The following is a 19,941-nucleotide window of genomic DNA, read 5'->3' on the forward strand; positions in this document are numbered from 1 at the left end:
GCCTAGGAAGTGGGGAGAGTTGGGACCTTTCTTGTAGGCATTTGGAGTAATTCAGCAACCGAAGACACTGAATACTTTCAAGATGACTAACGGGACTAGCCGGGTCAGAGCACAAAGCCTTAAGTGGGCATGAGTTCCCTATGCATACTGACCTGAGACATGGCTAATGCAGTTTTTTCCACTGCTTTTTTTCCTAACATCACATTTTAATATAAATCTTCCTTATTCCTACTCCAGTGCTAGGACTGATAAATGTTTCAAGACCTCCCCTGTGTGTATGATGACATTATCTGACAGATTGCAGGCTGCTTCCATGCAGTTTTCTGGCAGCTCTTTTCCTCCTACATGACAGCTTTTTCAGTTCATTGAAAAGGTTTGAGTATATTTTCATCATCTCAGGTTGTCTGAAGCCCAGCGATGAATCGTTTGTGGCTTTGTGCAAGCATGATGCAATTCTGAAGGTTCTCCAGCGTACTGGGAACGTGTCCCCGATGCTTGTCTACAAAGAGCATCAGTCTCAACAGAAAACCACGCTTAGAGAAGTAGGGAGGTGACGGCTGAGCAGGAGGAGGTGAATTCCAGACTCTGCGGACCTGGATGAAATTACCGTGGTAGCTAAGAGATTACTATGGTAACTTACTGTGCAGGAATCATCTGAGTTAGCTGTTGATGTAGCTTAGCTTGAGCCAGAATGAATCATAGATGTATTAATGCTCTGTACCTGAATGGTGCCTTTATCTCAAAGTTCCCAAAAACTAGCAAAAAGTACAAGTTTAACCCCTGTTTATATTCAAGGTTAAAATCCTTAGGGCACTTATTTATCTCATTGTTGAGACAAAAGATTTCTGGACCTCAGAACTTAGAGCAATCTTAAAGTAGTTATAAAACTCTAAATTAATATTTTCAACTCCCTTTCATAAGAAGTGATTGCTTAATGGGCAAAGAAAAAGCAGCTCTGCTGGGCATTCCCACAGTCATCAGCAAAAAGAAAAAGATCATGTATTGTGTTATGGGTCTGATTTTTAAAACCAAGGCTGTGAATAACTTTGCTCTTTTGTCTTTTCAGGAAGAAGAAATATCAATGCTAGGAGAAATAACCCATTTACAAACCATATCAGATGACCTGAAAAGTCTTACCATGGATCCACACAAATTACCATCTTCAAGTGAACAGGTTAGCTCTTGTTACCTGAAAAACATTTGTATCTGTAGCTTGTAGCAGTTTTCCTTTTGTGTTACGAGGAATATTGACTACTAGCATTTAGTGGCTTAATGTTATGTTTTGTAGATGCTTCACTGCAGCAAGGTCATTTTTAACATAAGCAATTTTAAAAAGTTGATTTTGAAGTACTAACTCCTGAAGTATTCAGTGAGACCAGTGTGAAGTGGCAGCAGTAACATTTTGAAGTATATGAGGATGCCCAGTTTCTCCTGAGAGTACATGAGTCCTCGCCCTACATTTGAGCATCCCTGTCTTTATGTGGTTGCAAGACTGCTGGCATTAGATAGCTTGATGGAGTCTAACATTTGAGCATTTTTCCATGCTGTCCTAAAATGTGTGTCATTAAAGGACTCCAAATAGGACCTTTTTCTCCAGCCATGCTGTGTGAACTCAGTTTTCTTGCCATACCTTAATCACCTTATCATTGACCTAGAGGTGTAAAAGAGAGAAGCTCTGCTTGGAGATTTGGATTGGATCTTTGATTAATATTTTAAAATGCAACAGTTTTTAAACTTTAAGGCTGTAATAGTTTTTTTAAGGGAAAACGGAACAAAACAGCTTACAGCATGGATAAAATAAATCTCATTTACTTTTTGAAGATTTTTCCATTCAAATCTGAACTTACCTTCTGTGGTAGCAGCCCTAGTGTTGAAGTACGGTAGTTCCTGGAAAGCCAAGGATGAAGCTGATTGTCCTGTGTAATATACACAGTGTAATTCTGGAAGAGAGCTGACACTGGGTCAGTTGGCACTGAAAGTTTGTAGTGGTGATGAATGTTGTGTGACAAGCGGATGCTTTCTGTTAACAGGGAAAAAAAAATTTCCGTGTCCTTGATGCTATTGATTATCTTTCATCAGGTAATTTTAGATTTGAAAGGTTCTGATTACAGCTGGTCTTATCAGACTCCTCCATCCTCTCCCAGTACTACTATGTCCAGAAAATCTAGTGTTTGCAGGTAAGTAGACTGGTAATACTTAATTTTAACCTGTTTGGGGGCAAAGGGAGGCAAGTTCAGACTGTGGTATGGATTTTTATGCATACTTAAATAATGACTTCTAATGAAATCAATCCCTCATGGTCTTTATCCGTTTAAGTGTGTGACTGGGAATATTAAAAAGGATGGGCATGACTGAACAACTTTTGAACTCAAGACAACTTGAAGAAGCTTTTGATTCAGTTCTCTTGAATGCATTTCAGATCAAAGAGCAGACTGTACTGATCTAAGCTCTGAGATTGTTCATTCATAATTTCCTTTTCTGTTTTTCATGGGATGACTTTTTAGATTATTCTAAGTAGCTGTTACTAATCAGTAAGTTAAACTGTTTGAAAGGGAAAAACATCCTTGACAATTGCCCTATCAGTCTGGTAGATGGAAATGCTTTTTAATACAAATTTTTTTGACTGTTTAATGCTGTCTAATGCTGTCCTGAAATACGTTGAAACACTGAATTCTGTCTATGCTTTCTCTGTAAAAACTGTTTTCTCTCATGAAACAGTTTATTAGCATGTTGCCCCCATACCCTGGTGTCTACATTTACTCTTTCCTTTTACTGAAAAGGAAGATACCCTATTGTGTATTCTGCTCAACACCTTTCTAGCTGCTCTCGAATGATTAACATTTAGTTTGCTTTATGAATAATGTATTGGAGGTTCCCTGTGTATGAGCAAAGTTACCTATAGCATGTCAGAGCAAGTGAAGATGACTTCTGCTATGTACCTACTTGTCTCTGCATGCAGATATATATAAAAAAAACCTTCACTATTTTTATATATATTTATGTGAAAACATGCATATTTAGAGCAATGAGCACAGGCTTAAAGATGCAATATCCTGAAGCTGTAAAAGAAAATGGCAAAATAACCCCCAAAATCCATCATCTGTTCCTAATCAACCTCATCTTTCTGTGTGGTAAAACCTGTATGGCAACAGACTGTTGTGTATGGGTAAAATAAGGCAGAGCTCCTCTTCCCCTGCTCCGAGACAACTTGTACATCTTGTGTGTTACATGGAATTTGTGTGCAGGAGGTGCAGTCCTCACCCATGTATCCTTTAGGGCCATCCCTTCAGCTAAGCAGTAGGGTCCTGCCGACAAAGGTAGGAGCCTTTAGGTTGATGCATCCTGCTAGTCCTGCTCAGCCACCCCAGGAGGAAACTTCAAAGGTTCCCACATTGTGGCTGGCATGGCGTTGCTGTCATTCATGGATACTGGAGATTAAAAATCGATCTCTTTGAAAAATCAATTTTTTTTCATTAATATTAATTTGGGATAGTTAATTCTCTGATCATCTTTCTTACTAACTAAAGCTACATACCTAGAGGTGTGACTTCACTCAATATGCCATCACATGCTTTTTTTCTGGTAGAAAGCCTTCATGTGAGTGAAGCTTGTCCCAGGTACTCTGAAACATGGGGTTTTGGTGATGCTTTCAAAAGTCTCACACGTTTGCCTGCTGGCTGACTGCAGGGACATGCCTAGAGACAGACTTTTAGATGAATTGTGATGCCTTTGCACCCCCTGCTAGAGATCCCATTGAAAATTTGGGCCATGGTGCAAGAGCAAGGAGGTGTGATTTAGGAATAGGAGAGAGCCATCAGCGGACATTTTTTGTGCAAGTGCTATGCAAAAGCTAGAGAGGGCATGTAGCAATTCCGTCATCCTTAATCTGACTTGGAGCTCTGAGTGGTTACAGAATTTGATCATTTGAGTGAAATTCAAGGTAAAATGCCATTTTCTCGCTGGTCGCAAGGGATACTGCAGCTGCTTATGGTTCTTTACTGATATATATGTGCATATATATATATTTAAATTAAATTTGTCAATATTTTTTCTTTTCCGGTTTATGCTGCCTGTTGCTAGAGACATGTTGAATGTTAATTGTACTGTATATGGGTCTCTCCCCACCCCGCCCTTGTGTATTTTCCTCTCCCCTTTCCTTTCTTTGTTCCTTTTGTCTCTCACAGCAGTCTGAACAGCGTTAACAGTAGTGATTCCCGGTCCAGTGGCTCGCACTCGCACTCACCTAGTTCACACTATCGCTATCGCAGCTCCAATCTGCCTCAGCAGGCACCCATGAGGCTGTCCAGTGTGTCCTCCCATGATTCTGGATTCATGTCCCAGGATGCTTTCCAGTCCAAATCGCCATCCCCCATGCCACCAGAAGCACCTAACCAGGTACGTGCAAGCATGAGAACAAAAATCTGAGCGTGAGCTGGACTCTGTAACTTGGCTCACCTTTCACAAAAAGGATCTGGTGTGGTTTTGGGGTACCTTGGAGTCAGGTTAACACTGAGGGTAAGGTTTGTCTCACTGCACTTCATCCGTCTAAAAGTTGGGCCTCTAGCTGGAGTGATTTATGCTGCTTTTGCAGTTAGCACTGAAGAAAGAGATGAGTTACTCTCAGGGGATTTGGTTTTCACTCTGTCCCTGGAGAGAGCCTAGATGCCTAACTTTCAGGTACATACAGATGAGGAAGAACAAGAAGTCCCACCTTACAGGAGAGAATAATATTCACTTTACCCACTGAGGTTACCAGTTAATATCCTGCACAAATTGCAAGTTGTTAATATCTGGTGGCTGTTTACAGTTTAATGGACAAATATTGGTGCCAGAACAGCCTTCTGACAGCCTTAGTATTGATGCTGGTGGCTTCAGCATCAGAGAGACTACTTTTATTCCTCCCCTGCAAAGGGCCTGGAATACTCAAAATGCCATTCATATGAAATTGGTTTTGCTGTTTTTTACATCCCTTTCTGTGGATAGGCTTGCTGTTTCTGACTCTCAGTTGAGCACCTTGCAGAAACAAGGTTTCTGCATGAAAGTAAGAGGTATTTTTAGTTCTTTATTGAACCCATAAGAAATGAGTGTTTGTGTAGTCATATATGATAATGTCCTGAACCCAGTCAAACTAAGAGAATTTCACTGTAAATATAAGCAAAACTTTTCCAAAGCATTTTTTGGTCTGCAGAAGGAAGTTGCTGCTCTATTTGTTCATGGCATCATTCCTATAAAAACTAGCTGCCTGCCTGCAGGCAGAGGTTTGCATGCCTCCATGGCATGTATCTTCCAGCACCTGAATTCTCTTTTCTGTTTTTTTTTTTTTTTTTTTAACAAATCACATGGCAGCTGCAATATTTTTTTAAACAAGGCTGAACTGCCATCTGACATTATAAATCCCATTGTAGTTACAAACTGAAGTGGACCTAATATCCTGTTGTTGAGTCATTTTTAATACACCCTGAGGTCACTGAAGAAGGTTGTCCTTTAGTTTAATAAATGTAGTTGCTCTCCTTTTCCTGTGTTGGGGAGTAGATGGTTTTAATCCTCACAGTCAGCACGCAGCCAACAATTTCAGTGTTAGTGGTTACCAAGTGTCACCTGCACACTTAAGCTACTCCTAGACCATCTTTGACAGCACTCAGACCCTTACTTTTTGCAGAACATTTAGTTAAGTAGCAGCCTTAGTGAAATTTTTAGGGTATCATTCAAAACAACACTGGTTCACTTAGGCTTGAATCATGTTCTCAATGGAAGCTCAACAGTTTTTTAATATATTTACCTCTTCCATTTTAATAGAAGTGCTTTCTTTTCAAATGAATACATCTTCTGTGCTGTTCCCCAGTCTGGACACATCAGCATTTTTTTATAGATGACATCCTGAAGAACTTTGTGCACACTAATAAAATGAATGTTTTGTTTAGATTGGCTATGGCTAACCTAAGTGAAATGCAAAAAGTAAATGAGCAATAGTAAAGTAAACTGGAATAGTAACAAGGTAAGGAAGTTGACTTTTAAGATACATACATCAGTTACACATGCTAGCATCATCCTCGGTTTTCATGGTATCCACTGCACCTGCATAAAAGGGCGGTAATCTACATGATGATGCTATGTTTGCAGATGAGGATGTAACTTTGCAATTGCCCTTAGCATGGAAAAAGTCCAACACCTCTCCTTGCAAGTTCTCCTGTTAAGTAGGGCAGAGAACTTGGGCTGCTATCAGCTGGCAGAACATCCTGAAAGTCGACAGGAGTCATACTGATTTACACCAGCTAAGTTCATATGCTGTCACTTCATTTTAGAAACTGTCCATAAAGTTGCAAACTGATCCAAGCATCACTTGAGCTATTCATGAGCTGTAGAAGGCTGCAGCAGTGTGGCATTGACTTGACAAGTGTAGTGTGTTGGTATAACAAATAGGTATGTGCTCTGTATGTCTCTAGTTCTGTATACCTTTACGCAGAGGAAAAGGTAACAGATCATTGCCTGGCTGCTTCATCTTTGCTTAAGTGTCTTGCTTTGTATGTTCAGCACTAGGTAAATTGTGTGTGTTGTGCTGACAGATAATTGTGATCATGAGCTTACCGAGAAGCTGTTCGATTTACAGCGTTATTTCGTGTTGTGTGTCTCTAACCAACTGACAGATCTCCCTTGTGGTATTGTGCTTTTGAGGCTTGGTGGTGGGTGGGGAGGAGCAGTGATGTCAGCTGCTGTTTGTAAATCACTGATGTCATTGTTTCTAGTAGTAACACTGAGAAAGCAGAAAAGCAAGCTCTGGAATCACCAAAGGAAATTAAAAGCTGTATATCTTGCACAGGTGGACACTTTGCTGATGTTTGCTAGCTACATGCTGTGGCATCTACTGGGGCAACAAAGCCCATTTTCTTTTAATAATGGATTTTTAAAAAAAGTAGGAGGAGGCTACATATATTTCCTATGTTATGGGAATGAGAATATATAAGCTATGTGAAGCTTTTATGCTCTCACCTACATTTTAGACAAGCGTCACAGAAAATTAAACTGAATTTATTCAAAATCACAGATGGAGGTGAAAAAAAAAAATCTCAAACAAGGAATAAGTAGAGATTTAAACAAGGTACAGACTATACCAGAGGAGAGATGACTAGCAAAATGAAGACTGCTTTTTAGCCTATAATTGCTGAGTAGTAAGTCTTTACAGTTATCACACTCTGCATAGAAAATAGGAAAAAGAGCAATTCTAAAACCAAACTCTGCCCTTACACTGGTTTAGTATGATCGCTTTTCTGCAGCTTTGCTGTTAACATCAGTGGGAGTGAGTGTTAGCCTGGAACAGATAGCTGTACATGTGCAAAGGTCACTGTAAAATGTTTTGATCTTAATTAAGCAAGTACATTTGGGTATAGCTGAACAGCTGGAAAAACATCACAGGTCTCTTTCTGGAGCGGAACAGTTTCTCTAAATGGCAGATTTGAGGTCAGCCGTGGTCAGCGTTGCCCATGGCCTGTACTGACACCGTGTAAAGCCCTTCTGACAGATTTGCTGCTGGGAGCACAGAGTAGCCCTTGGATGAACATTGAACATGGCTGGTGCTGCTAAGCCCACACGTTGCCCTGTGTAGTAGACAAACGGAGGTCTGCAATGAAGTAATATGGTAGGAGTACAGTTATGTTTGATTTTGGGGGATAAGAATAGAAGGATCCACTGGACTTGGAGTGAACACACACAGAGGAAGCAGTTGTACAGTTGGATTTTAGAGGCTGCTTATGACTTTGTGGGGTTGAAAGCAAGGGGAGAGAAAGAAGCAGATGAAGAAGGGAAAAAAACTGTTGCTGTGCTGTCAAAACAGCAGAGGACTAAGTCTTTATTGTTAGAATATTCTGGAAATTGCTTTCCCTAAACAGTGAAGTAGAGGGAAACTGAATGTGAACTTGCTTCTGCATGTACAGATTAGCAAGCTGGAAAGATTGTGCTTTTGAGGAGACTCCACTGCTTGAAGTAGCTTCAAGTTAGAATAGAGGAAATACATTGTTAAAACTATTCAGTTTTCCATGTAAATTAAGAAATGCTCCCAAATCAGACCTTAAAAAAAAAAAAAACAACAACCTAAACCCCTCCCAAAATAACTGAAATGCATCTGTAAATTATGACCAGGTATTTGTTTCTCCTAAACTTCTTTTTTTAAGTTAAGTTTCCCAACAGTTTGTCCCTGACTAGAAAAGAGGGGTCAGCAGAGACATGTTCCTGAAAGTGAGACAAATTGAGGAGGTGACCTTGAGTGACTCTCCAAAGCTTTTTGAAAGGTAACTGAGATGTCTTCCCCTGACTGTAGAGGGACATTGGACCAAACCCTTCATTAGGATTTGGTCGCCTGGGAAACCTTTGCCCAGGAAGCTCTGTCCAGTAGTTGGGGAAGGGATGGGGTTAAGAAAGCAATACTGGATTTGAATGGAAAACATAGCAAACAAAGGGTGCAAGTAATCCAAGATAACCGTGGACCTTTTATAAGTTGTTAGGACAACAGATGGAAAATATAATCATACCGTCCAGTAGCCCAAAATACAGCTTTTTTTTTTTTTTTTTTTTAATATCCTTGCTGGAGTTCATGCATACCACACCAAGCAGCGGGACACTAACCAAGAACAAGCCATGGTGGAATGTCTGAGAGACCAGATACCAAGCTACATATGTATAATGTACATTTGAGGAATTGGTTGTTACTGTGCAGAGCACAGCTTTAGCTTTCTGCTGATACTGCTAACTTTAAGCTTTTTCTCAGAAGAGATGGTTTGAGAGCAGAGCAGAACCACTATTGTTGCAGCTCTGGGGAAAAAAAAATCTCCCAGGGTTAAAATAGCTAAAATGAAAGAACTAATTTTAAAAATTATTCAGACTAAACGTCATCATAGAATCATAGAATGGTTGGAACTAGATGATCTTTAAGATGCTTTCCAACCAAACCATTCTATGGTTCTATGATTTTAAAAAGGAATCGACTAAAATAAGTTGAAAAAATCCAGTAGTCAAATTTCTGACTCCATGGGCTGTGGAGTAGAAATTGCTCTGCCCAATGTTTGCCTGCGCGTGTGCTCCCAGGAGTGCATGTGCCAGTGGGTGTGCATCTAGAACAAGCACTCAAAAGTTTGCAGACTTTTTGCCCAAGCAGTAACTGTGCAGTTGCTGTTTTCAGCCCCTTGTGTACCTTCTGCTAAGAAATGAAGGGTGGTTTGTGCTTCCCACACCCAGGTCCAACCATTCAAGACTGTTTCTGCAGTCTGATACAGGCTGCCTTTGACCTGCTGCCACTCGCGTTTCCTTTACACTTTTCCTTCAGGAGTTCAGTATTCTTGTGCCTCCCTCTCCATCATTTTCTTACTGTTGTAATACTTTTTTTAGCAAGACCAGAGGCTTCCCTTCCCTGTGCCGTGCAAGCTTCTCAAGACGAGATCCTGTTTCGCTACCACCACCTCTTGCCTTTCCTTCAGTTACCAAGGTGTTTTCCCCATGGCATCTTGTTTCATCCTTTGTCTAGCTTTGCCTGCTGAAAATGGCCACGCTGAGTTAGTGGGAAAGTCCTTCCTTTCATCTTTTTTTCACCTTGGAGTCACTTTATTGCAAAAATAAGTTCACCGCTTCCCGTCTTTTTTCCCCATACACCAAGTAAATGGAACAATTCTTTGCATCTTCAGGATTTGCATTTTTGGCCTTTTTCCATCTATTTGCTACATGCAGCTTTGCTGCTAATAAACCTCAATTTATAACCCATTTCTACCATTACTTGACAGAATCTCGTGAAGTTTCTGGCTTGTAAACAGGAATAGTCTATCAGATGTAAATTCCAGATTCTCACTTGTCATCATTGGAGCATCTGCAGAAAACAAGGTGACATGATACCATATTTGGAACTCAGACCCTTCACTGTCTGTCCTGCCATTTGCAGAGTGTGCAGACCCAGGAGGGTCTTTCAGGCCATAAGCATGAGGTTTCAGAAAGCACTTTCTGTAATTCCTTTTTTTTTTTCCTGGCCAAAGTGTCACACTAGTGTGAGCGTTCTCATGGGCCTTCTCAAACAGTTTCTTTTGCTGAGCTACCTGGAATATCAGGCAGAACTCTGGAGTTTTAGTGTAAAAGCTAATTTTCTATAATGTATTTTTCTCTAAGGACAGAAGAAATAGGCTCATCTCCATTTCGTGTACTGTAGTTATGTCTGATGACCGTCGACTGCAGCTCATGTTTGTCAGTGTTCTTATTTTTAGAGATTTTTCTCTTGTAAAAGGTGTTGCATTAAATCAAGAATGTGACAAGTTCCACAAAACATCAAGCCACTGCATCATCAGGTACCTCACTGCATCCTTTTCACTTCTCTCCTTAACAGCTACATGTCATTTGTTGTAGTTTCTTCTGATCTTGTGTTCATCTCAACTCTTACTGCACTTTGAATGCAAGCCTTGTTAGCTGAGCTTACTTGTACCCTGAACACATTTGACAGGTCACCCGCAGATCTGATCTCATGTCAGCGTAAGATGGGATATGCGTTATTTCTATAAAATAATCCACGACGTTACATGGGTTTTTAATTTTTTTTTAACAGCCTTTGCAAAGTTTCATTTAAATCCACAGTTTGCTAATAAGCTCAAGATGCTGATACTGTATTGGCTTCTCAACAGCCCCAGTAGTCTTCACCGAAATCCTTACGGTGATGATGTTCTGTCTCAGGAGACTGACATCTTTTACCCAGGCAGTTAGCTATACATGCCTTATATGCAGCTTTTGTTGAGCAGTGAGACAACTCCGGGGTGTTAGCAGTAATTACTCCTCTACAGTGCCTCTTATCCGGCTTTTTATTGCAAACTCACCCCAAGATCTCATCTGAGGTTAACTGATGAAATTTTATTTCAGATCAGATTTCCCTTTCTCTTCAAAATGTTATTCCTTGAAATCTGAAGCTTTGCCGGGGTTATCCTTAGGTAGATTTACATCACGGGTCTTGGACTACCAAAGGATGAATCAGTCTTGCTAGTGTTGAATTTCCTGATAGTGAATAGAGCTCAGTACTGCCCTGACAACTTTGCCAGTATTCTTGACCATTTCCAAGCACTTGGTTGGACTTGCACACACACCCCTACTGAGGGGGATGCTGCTTTCAAGGAGGAGATGTATGAGAGCATTGTAGTTGGTAAAATGGTCCATGCGGTTACTCACCTTGGCCTGCCTGTAGGTGAATTAGACGCTGTTGTAGAGGTCTTACAGCAGCAAATGTACGTAAAGGTGTGCACTGAAAATTGGAAGAGAAGTTCCTAGTTAGGAGCAAAATATTTGAGGTGTTTGATGGACACTCTATGTTCTGCATTTTCCTTTGCTCTCCATCCAAGCCCCTGATATTTTCTGTCTCTACTGTTAAGAGAAAGTGGGTGGCAAGCACTTGCCACCACTTACGCACTCAGCAGAGTACATGTACCTTCATATTGGCTGCTGGGCAGAAAAGTTTGAGTCAGAGTGCTTTTGGTGTATGCATACTACCCACAGAAGCACATGCATACAGATAATGCACTTTGGAAACCTCCAGTTTTGGTAAGTATCGCTTCTTTCTCTGTTCCATAATATTTGAACTCAGATGAGCTTTTCACAAGCACTTTTGCAGATCAGAATATCCGAGAACTTGTGAATGTAAGTGACATTTGCTGCTCCATGTTTTAAATCTAAACTTTGTGTCTTTGAATGATCTGCTTTTCTGTATAAATTGGTTGTCTCAGTATATTGCATGTTTGGACCTTAGGTGCCCTCAGCTCCCTCAGCGTCTTTCTGTGAGAAAGCTAACAGAATTGAGACGCTGAAATCGCAATGAGGAGTTGAGATTGCTGCCTTGATTCGCTCATTCTCAAGCAGCGTGGCAAGTTCTCGCATTAAGCAAATAGCTTATTTTGTTTCTCATAGAGTTCCTGAACATTAGCAATGGTTTTGAGCAGTTTCTAATTGATTTTTAAAACCCTAACCCTTTGCTTCTCTCATCCTTCCCTCTCTCCTGTGTGTGTGTCTATGTGCTTTTTGTCTTTTTTTGTTTGTGTTTTTTTTTTTCTTTTTTGATGGCTTGTATATTCTTTCTCTGCGTTGCGGTGTTGTTTTACGCTGCAGAATTCGTCCAGCTCTGCCTCTTCAGAAGCCTCTGAAACCTGCCAGTCAGTGAGCGAGTGCAGTTCCCCCACCTCAGTCAGCTCAGGCTCCACCATGGGGGCTTGGGCCTCCACAGATAAGGTGAAAAACTTCATCTCAAAGACATACAAACCTACTAGCTCGTTATCCAAACCCAGCAACATTTGGACAAAAAAAAAACGAAACGTGCACAGGACGCAGCCAGGATTGCTTTCTGTGAAGATGAGAATAGGAACTGTTGCATGCTCCTTTAGAAATGAGTCTGTCTGAATAAACCGCAACGACACTTTCCTTTAAACTAGTTGCTAGGGGGAAGCTACAACTTGGGCATTTTACAGAGGTAATTCTCTAAGAAAAGCTCATTGTCCACCTTTCCTACTCAAAGAGATTGTGGAACGCTGCCCAAACCCAGCTGGTTGCCTAACAAAGAGCATCTTGCCCAGGTGGTACTGTTTGTGGCTTTTCCCCTCTCTCCCATTAGGTAGCAGGCATTACACTGAGCAATTGGGGTTTGATTTTGACCAAAACAAAAAGGAAAACAGAACATACATGGTTGGAATAAATTATGTGGGATACACTCTGAATTGGAGGAGGAAGTGATAGCAGTCTCCATTCTCATCTGGTAAATCCTTGCTGTTGATTCTTTCTTTTTTTTTCTTCCATATCGTCACACAGCCAGAACACGTCATGTTTGAAGGCTGTATGCTTTTCCTCTCTGTCCAGCTGCATAGAGTAAACGCAACCAATGCAAACTCCTCCAGTATTGGAAATGTTTTGTTTCTGTGTCCACAGTCTGCAGGGTACCTAGCTTGCAAAGGCTTTTTCACAGTGTGCTGCTTTCATGGACAGAAGGCAAAGCTGCTCAGCCTGGAGACAATGACTACTAGATTGATGTCTGAAATTTGTTATACCAAATAACAATTTTCAAGCAATCTCACTTCTGAACCAAGCATTGTGTCAGTTTTCTGTTGTTTATTTGCAGCAAAGCTAAGATTTTTCTTTCTTTTGTTTTAAGATATAGAAGTTTTCTCCCTAGAACATCAGTCACAGTATATTTTCATATTCATTCTGTTTATATTAATTTCTCTGTTTTTGTTTTTTTATTTGTTTCATTTCCAGTTGTCTAATGGGTTTTATCACTGTAGTTTATCAAGTGACCCATCCGTAGCTTCAGTTGGTGCAGGTCCTTTCCCTCATTTCCCGCCTGTCTCCCGCGCGTGGACTCGGGCTCCCTCAGCCCTCCTTCCAGACTACGTTCATTATTACACCATTGGGCCAGGCATGTTACCATCATCTAAGATCCCTAGCTGGAAGGTTTGTGTTCCTTTTGTTGTGGCAGTCCTCACCTCCTCATACCAACAGTGTGCACATGGCAGTTGTTGCTGCCTTTCAATCCATGTAATTACTTGTTGATTTGCTCTGTTTAGTATCAAAATGGGCACTTCTTGGTGATAATCAGAGAGCTAAAATCTGGTAGTGGATATTTCTGAATGACCTTGTCTATTCTGGCACTGCCTAAAACATATTAAAGCTGACAACGCCTAGGTAGGAAGGAATAGTTTAACTTTGGAACATTGGTGAAAGTACTCTGGGCTCTATTCAGCGAGAAAAGAGCTTGTTTAGCACCCTCAAAGTGCTCACCTGAGCAGGGAACTGCAGGCTTGGCATCCAGTTGGCTCAGTGAAACCATGCATTGAAGAACATGATGTTCTCACTGCAGCAGCTGTGCTTGGCCCCCGCCTTGGCCAGAGGCAGGCATGCTCTTGTAGGTCTAGCTGGAGTGGTTTAAGAAGGTGCTCGTCACCAGGTGAACCCAAGTGGTGACTGAGGCTATCCCAGCTTTACTGCCGCAGACTGAAAGTGCTCACCCAGCTTGTTTTGTACTCTTGGGTGAGAACACCAAAAAAGTCAGGGTGCAGTAACTTCTTTCAGTTGCTCCAGCTGGATCTGCAGGGATCTTCTTTGCAATCAAAATGTCTCTGCTCAGCCAGAGCCTTGACTCTCATCCCTGCCAGGCAATTCCCCTGGGCAACTCTGCCCTGGAGCACGGGGAGAAGTTCTCTCATCTGTTGACCTAAATCTTCAGAAGGCTGATGTGCAGTTGATAGTAGCTGCGCAAGTCTTAGATGCCTGTGGATGGTTATATGGTACTGCATATGCACCATGGGACCTTCTCATACATGTAAATTGAGATACCTTGTTACAGATACCCCTAACCTCTCTCCAGCAGCTGGAGACTGTTGACACATGCACACAGGGTGGCCACAGCACTCCTGGGACTTCAGGGTCATTAGTTGTGTCTATGCTAGAAGCACTTTGCCAGTATATGTCACAGCAAAACACAGCAGAGACACAGCTGTTAAGGCAAAGCAGAGTTTCATGTGTGTTATTAAAACCAAAATGTCTGTCTGCACAAGGGGCTTCTGTCAGTACAGCTGCCTTTGCACTTCTCATACCTTGGACTGAGACACATGTCAGTAAAAATGGTCTTAGCCCATCATTAGTTCGTTATTGGAAGGCTGTGCAGAGGCTGCCCAGCAGCCAGCTGCTGCCAGTGGGGGGGTGCATGGCCCATTCTCATGCACAAGTTGTTTCTTTTTATTTTTAAAGCACCCCTTGTCTTGGTGAAGGAAAACGTAGGATTGGGCTTGCCCCTGCAGCAGCCTGCATTTGGGGAGCTGCTGCTTAGCCGTGGTTCTGTGTCCCAGCACAGGTCACCGATCAGTCCTGCTCTTTGTGTGCAACGTGCGGTTTCTGGACACCCTCAGGACTTTGCTTAATAGAGCCCTGAGTGACTATAGCCCTCGAGGCCTGAGGAATTTCTGTTTCAAATTTGGCACTAGTAATTCAGAGTGAAGTTAGTCTTTCTTCAGTACAGATCATTTTATTATAAACTAGATTTCAGCTAGTAAGTAAACTGAGAGATTACTCAGAGTAACTTGCTCCTCTAACATGTATCAAAAATCTGTTCGAGCCTATTTTTTCAGAATTGAAGATGTATAACAGCACATAATACTAGAACTTGTGTGCATCTAGAACAGCTACATCACTGACTGGACATTTACATATATTTTTCTGCTGTATGCCAGTGATTTTTGCATTTCAATTTCTGAAAATACAGGCTTTAACACAATGGAATTTCATTTAGAGAAAACTGTAGTATTAAAATGTTAAATATCTTCATGTAAGAACACTTAGGTAAAATAGGAAATTTAGATTCCCTTTAATAAAGGAGATACAGGTTTTATAAGTGAAAAATTTTAATATCCTCAAAATTAATTTATTTCTGGCCATATTTAGAAAGGCATATCCAGTTTGATACATAATCTGTTGCATTAAAATTGTCCTTTTGCATAGTTTTACATGTAATTAAAGCACAATTACTGATGAAAGCCATCACTAACAAGCACATTTCCTTAGGACTGGGCCAAACCAGGCCCATACGATCAACCAATGGTGAACACATTGCAACGTCGCAAAGAAAAGCGCGAACCAGATCTCAATGGAGGAGCTCAGAGCGGACCACCCGTGCCCCCTGAGGAGGCCCAGAGACCTCGGAGCATGACGGTGTCGGCTGCCACAAGGGTGAAGCTCTAATTTCAAATGTGCTATTTGCTAGCTCCTGCCCGTACTTCCTGATGTGCTCTATGTTGGCACGTGTTTATCTGACAAGAGGTGCTGGTGTGGTGTTGGCATGGTCAGTGGAAGTAGCGTGGACATGAGAGAATATGCCACTGGGTATTGGCATTTGTAGAGCAACAGCATCCAAAGAAGCATCTGTTTCTAAGCCCTAGTAAATGGTTGGACACAATCCGGTTGGGTTGTTGTCACAGGCTGCCCCGAGAGGTTGTGGAGTCTCCTTCTCTGGAGGTATTCAAAACCTGCCTGGAAGCGTTCCTGTGCAACTTGCTGTACATGAACCTGCCTTGGCAGGGGGCTTGGACTAGATGATCTCCAGAGGTCCCTTCCAACCCTGACCATTCTGTGTGCTCCTGTGATTCTGTGATGGTGACAAGCTCTGCTTGGAAGGAGAGACGGCTAAAAGTTGGTGAAGATTGACTAAACCTTCTTGACATAATGAGTCTCTTTCCTGTATGTAACCAGCAGGGTGAGGAGATGGAAGCCTGCGAGGAGCTGGCGCTCGCTCTGACAAGAGGGCTGCAGCTGGACACCCAGAGGAGCAGTCGGGATTCCTTGCAGTGCTCCAGCGGCTACAGCACCCAGACAACAACTCCGTGCTGTTCAGAGGACACGATCCCGTCTCAAGGTACCCATCCAAGAGATGTTGTTTTCCAGAGCATTCCCAGCCTGGCCATCATATACTCAGCCTGTGGTGCCAAGGAGCTGTATTCCAGCAGCTGTTGCTCACTGGCTTTGTAGTCAGCTGGGGAGAGAGGGGTGAACGTTGCTGTTGTGTTTTTTCCAGCTTGGAATGCAGCCTGGATTTTCTAACTAAATAGAAACCTGGATTGCTGCATAGTGTACTGAACGATCGTATTTTCTTGTGCATTACTAGAATGAGTTTTAGCTTAAGGATGCTACCATTTTAAAGAAGGTGCTGGAATTTCATGAGTTAAGTGAAGTGACACTGGTATTGCATCATACGCTTCTTGTGGTACTAGTGTCCTTTCTGAGCTATTAGCAAATGCGCACTCATGAGCTTTGCTTTCTTGTTCTGTCAGTACTCTGAATCTGCTCTTGGTTTCCCTTTGTGACCTTTTATTTCCTACCTAAGCAGAAATTTTGTAATCGGAAAAAGAATCCATTGGAGACCTTAACATGGGCAGACCTGGGAAGCTGCAATAAGGTGCTGGGTACCTGTTTTGTACCCTGTTTCAGAACCAGCAGCAAACTGAGAGTTTGGTGTTTGCAGTTCAGCAACCACCTTGTTTGCCCAGCTGAAGTCACTCATGCTGTGCAGTTGCAAGAGGCGGTAGGGCTTGCAGGGGGCATAACTTGGCTCAGCAGTTACATGGAAAGGAGGGAACCCGATGCAATTATTAAAGCTGAGGCTGAGTTTTCAGAGCTGACAGCTGGGATTTACTTTGTTTGCAAAATAAGCAAATTTGCTGCTGAAATCACTGGTACACAGTCCCCTGAGTCGTGCATTGCCTAGTCTAAAGTACAGGTTTTAGTCACTGACTGTTTTAAGTATTTGTATCTACAAGTGGTAGCATATGGCTTGTAGGATGCTGGTTTTGGTATCTTCATGTTGGCAACATTGAATCTTCATTACTTAATTAGTTCTTTTCAGAGAAGGTACTGAGTGTGTACAGTTCTCATTCTCTTTGACGAGAGATATGGGGACCCTGCAGCTTTAAGGTTGGGCTGCTGTAGCACCTGCCTTCGGTCATGCAGTCTGAGAATCTTGGTCACAATATCTCAGGCTTCCTCCTAAAGGTGAAACCTCCCTTAATTGCTATTGACCTCCAGGCCTTTTTGGTTATACATACTTTAGACTTACTGACGTGACTCAGCTGTGTTCTCCAGCTTGTTCCTAACTCCGTCTTTTGGCATCAGTTTCAGATTATGATTATTTCTCTGTGAGTGGTGACCAGGAGGCAGAACAACAAGAGTTTGACAAATCTTCCACCATCCCAAGAAACAGCGACATTAGCCAGTCCTATCGCAGAATGTTTCAAACCAAGCGTCCCGCTTCCACCGCAGGTCTGCCAACCACACTTGGACCGGTCATAGTCACTCCCGGAGTCGCCACCATCAGACGGACCCCTTCCACCAAGCCTTCAGTCAGACGCGGTACCATAGGGGGAGGTCCCATTCCGATCAAGACACCAGTGATTCCTGTCAAAACACCAACTGTCCCCGATATCCCAGGGGGGCTGCCCGGCGCCCTCGCTGGGACAGAAGAATGTCCCGAGCAAAGTCCTGAGTCTCCAGCAGCAGGAGATGGTGGGCAAAGTATCACCAGCATGCCCTCATCCTCATGGAGCGGACAAGCATCTGTCAACCCTCCGCCATCAAGCCAGAAACTGAGTGCTGCCGATGAGCAGAGGCAAGTGGTTCCTGAGAGCGAGGGGGAAGAAAGCGAGCGGGATGGTGTCAGCACCCTCACGCCCACAGGCCAGCCAGAGCTCGATCCCGGAGAGCTGAGTCCTGGGGACATCCCGCAAGGTGAAGATATGCTGAACGCCATTCGGCGTGGTGTCAAACTGAAGAAGACGACCACGAATGATCGCTCGGCACCTCGTATTTCCTAGGAGTGGAAAAGCTGCCAGAGTACTAGCCGTGGAGAAGGAACTGTGAGGAAACTAATTTGTCTCTATCCATTCCAATCTGTAATCAATGAATTTTTTAAGATACTCGGTACAGACAGTCTGAAAGTACTCTAAAAGAGAAAACAAGGTGAAAGAGCATAGTAAGACATAATCTTCACTGGTGTTTTAATTTGTAAATATCAATGATTTTGTTTCTGCATTTTTTTGATCTAAGTTACACTTTTAATTTTTTCTGAAGGTGCCAAATCCCATTTACCTTTTTTATAACTCTCTTTGTAAAGTTTTAAATCATAGGAGAAAAAAAAAATGTCGAGTAGTTAACTTCAGCAAAGGGATTTAATGAAAATTTGGCTTTTTTGCAAGCTTTTGTAGAGCGCCTTGTAATAGTGAAGTTAAAAAACAAAACAAAACAATGGGACTTTCTTTAATGTTTAAGTCAAGCTGTAAGGAACAGATCCTCATTTAAGTATTAAAAAAAAAGTTTGAAAAGCAGGAATAAAAATTGACAATAAAAGCAATATATAATGCAAGGAAGAAACCTGCAGTTGGTAGAGTATTTGAGGGGTAGTGGGGGGAGGGAGATGCCATCAAAATAGCAGATGCTGTTGCACAAAAGTAGCCTAGTAGGATTAATTACTAGTAGCTTCATGGTAAATGCATCAGAATAAGCCATATTGGATTGCAGTGTTTTGTTTCTGTAGGGTGTTTTAAAGACTGGGTTTTTTCCACGTTTCTTTTTTGACTGCACAGCAACAACTCTCAGTCACATGCATGCAGCCTTAACTGTGTAGGCTTGGTTCTTCCACCCTCACTTTTTGTTCTACTCATCCTTTCACTGAGTACAAACAAGGCCGACAGGCTTAAGGCAGTTACAAATGTAAAAACATTTTTAAAATGCAAGCAGGGAGTTCTTAGATATTATCAAAATGCCTTTTTCTGACTGTGCCCAGCAGGCTGGGCACCTTGGAAAGCCCAAATATTTTGAGAAAACACTTAACAATTTGACAGGTGTAACCAGCTTGTGATCTAATAAACTGCAAATGTTTCTTTCCAATACAGGGGCTTGTTTTTCTTAACTTCTTTTAAATGGCAGTTGATTGGCTTTTCTTAAATACCGAAAAGAAAGGGGTGAAGGGTGGGGGGTGGGGAAAGATACTGCTTTTTTGATAATACTGGGAGTCTGACCACTATATTCTCTTTTTTTGTACTTTACGTCATGTTTTTTGGAACGCTATTGTTAGAATTATTAAGAGTTGGATTTTTTCCTTGAAGTAAAAGTAAGTTATTGCTGCAATACCCGTCTCCTAAAGCTGATAGAAATATGCAGACCCCGGGGCACGACGCGTGTTCCGATCAGACAGTCCAGAAGGATGCTGTCTTCCCACACACAGCAGACCCACATGTGGATGGACGCCAGGCTTGCGCATCTGGGATTGTTTAAAAATGCACCAAATAATACATACAAGGGGCCGGTTTCCACCACGTGCTCTGCAGATTTCTGTTGGCTCTAAACTTGCCTACATAACCTCTTATGCTTTAATACATAACTGCATTGGATGTGAAACTTCTAGTAACT

General features: G+C 42.0%; 1 protein-coding gene across 1 annotated transcript in view; it reads left to right on the top strand.

The window, feature by feature from the left end:
• The window catches only part of MTSS1 (metastasis suppressor 1), a 113,637-nt gene extending 94,971 nt beyond the window's left edge, over positions 1-18,666 (top strand). The window contains exons 9-15 of the mRNA XM_009695191.1: positions 1,067-1,174; positions 2,080-2,177; positions 4,185-4,395; positions 13,249-13,443; positions 15,550-15,714; positions 16,234-16,396; positions 17,650-18,666. Of these exons, the coding sequence (XP_009693493.1) occupies positions 1,067-1,174; positions 2,080-2,177; positions 4,185-4,395; positions 13,249-13,443; positions 15,550-15,714; positions 16,234-16,396; positions 17,650-18,347 (1,638 nt within the window). The 3' untranslated portion in view covers positions 18,348-18,666. The remainder of the gene's footprint in view (positions 1-1,066; positions 1,175-2,079; positions 2,178-4,184; positions 4,396-13,248; positions 13,444-15,549; positions 15,715-16,233; positions 16,397-17,649) is intronic.
• The last annotated feature ends 1,275 nt before the right edge of the window (positions 18,667-19,941 follow it).

Source organism: Cariama cristata, unplaced genomic scaffold (assembly GCF_000690535.1).
Source record: "Cariama cristata isolate BGI_N322 unplaced genomic scaffold, ASM69053v1 scaffold14992, whole genome shotgun sequence".
Taxonomy (NCBI): domain Eukaryota; kingdom Metazoa; phylum Chordata; class Aves; order Cariamiformes; family Cariamidae; genus Cariama; species Cariama cristata.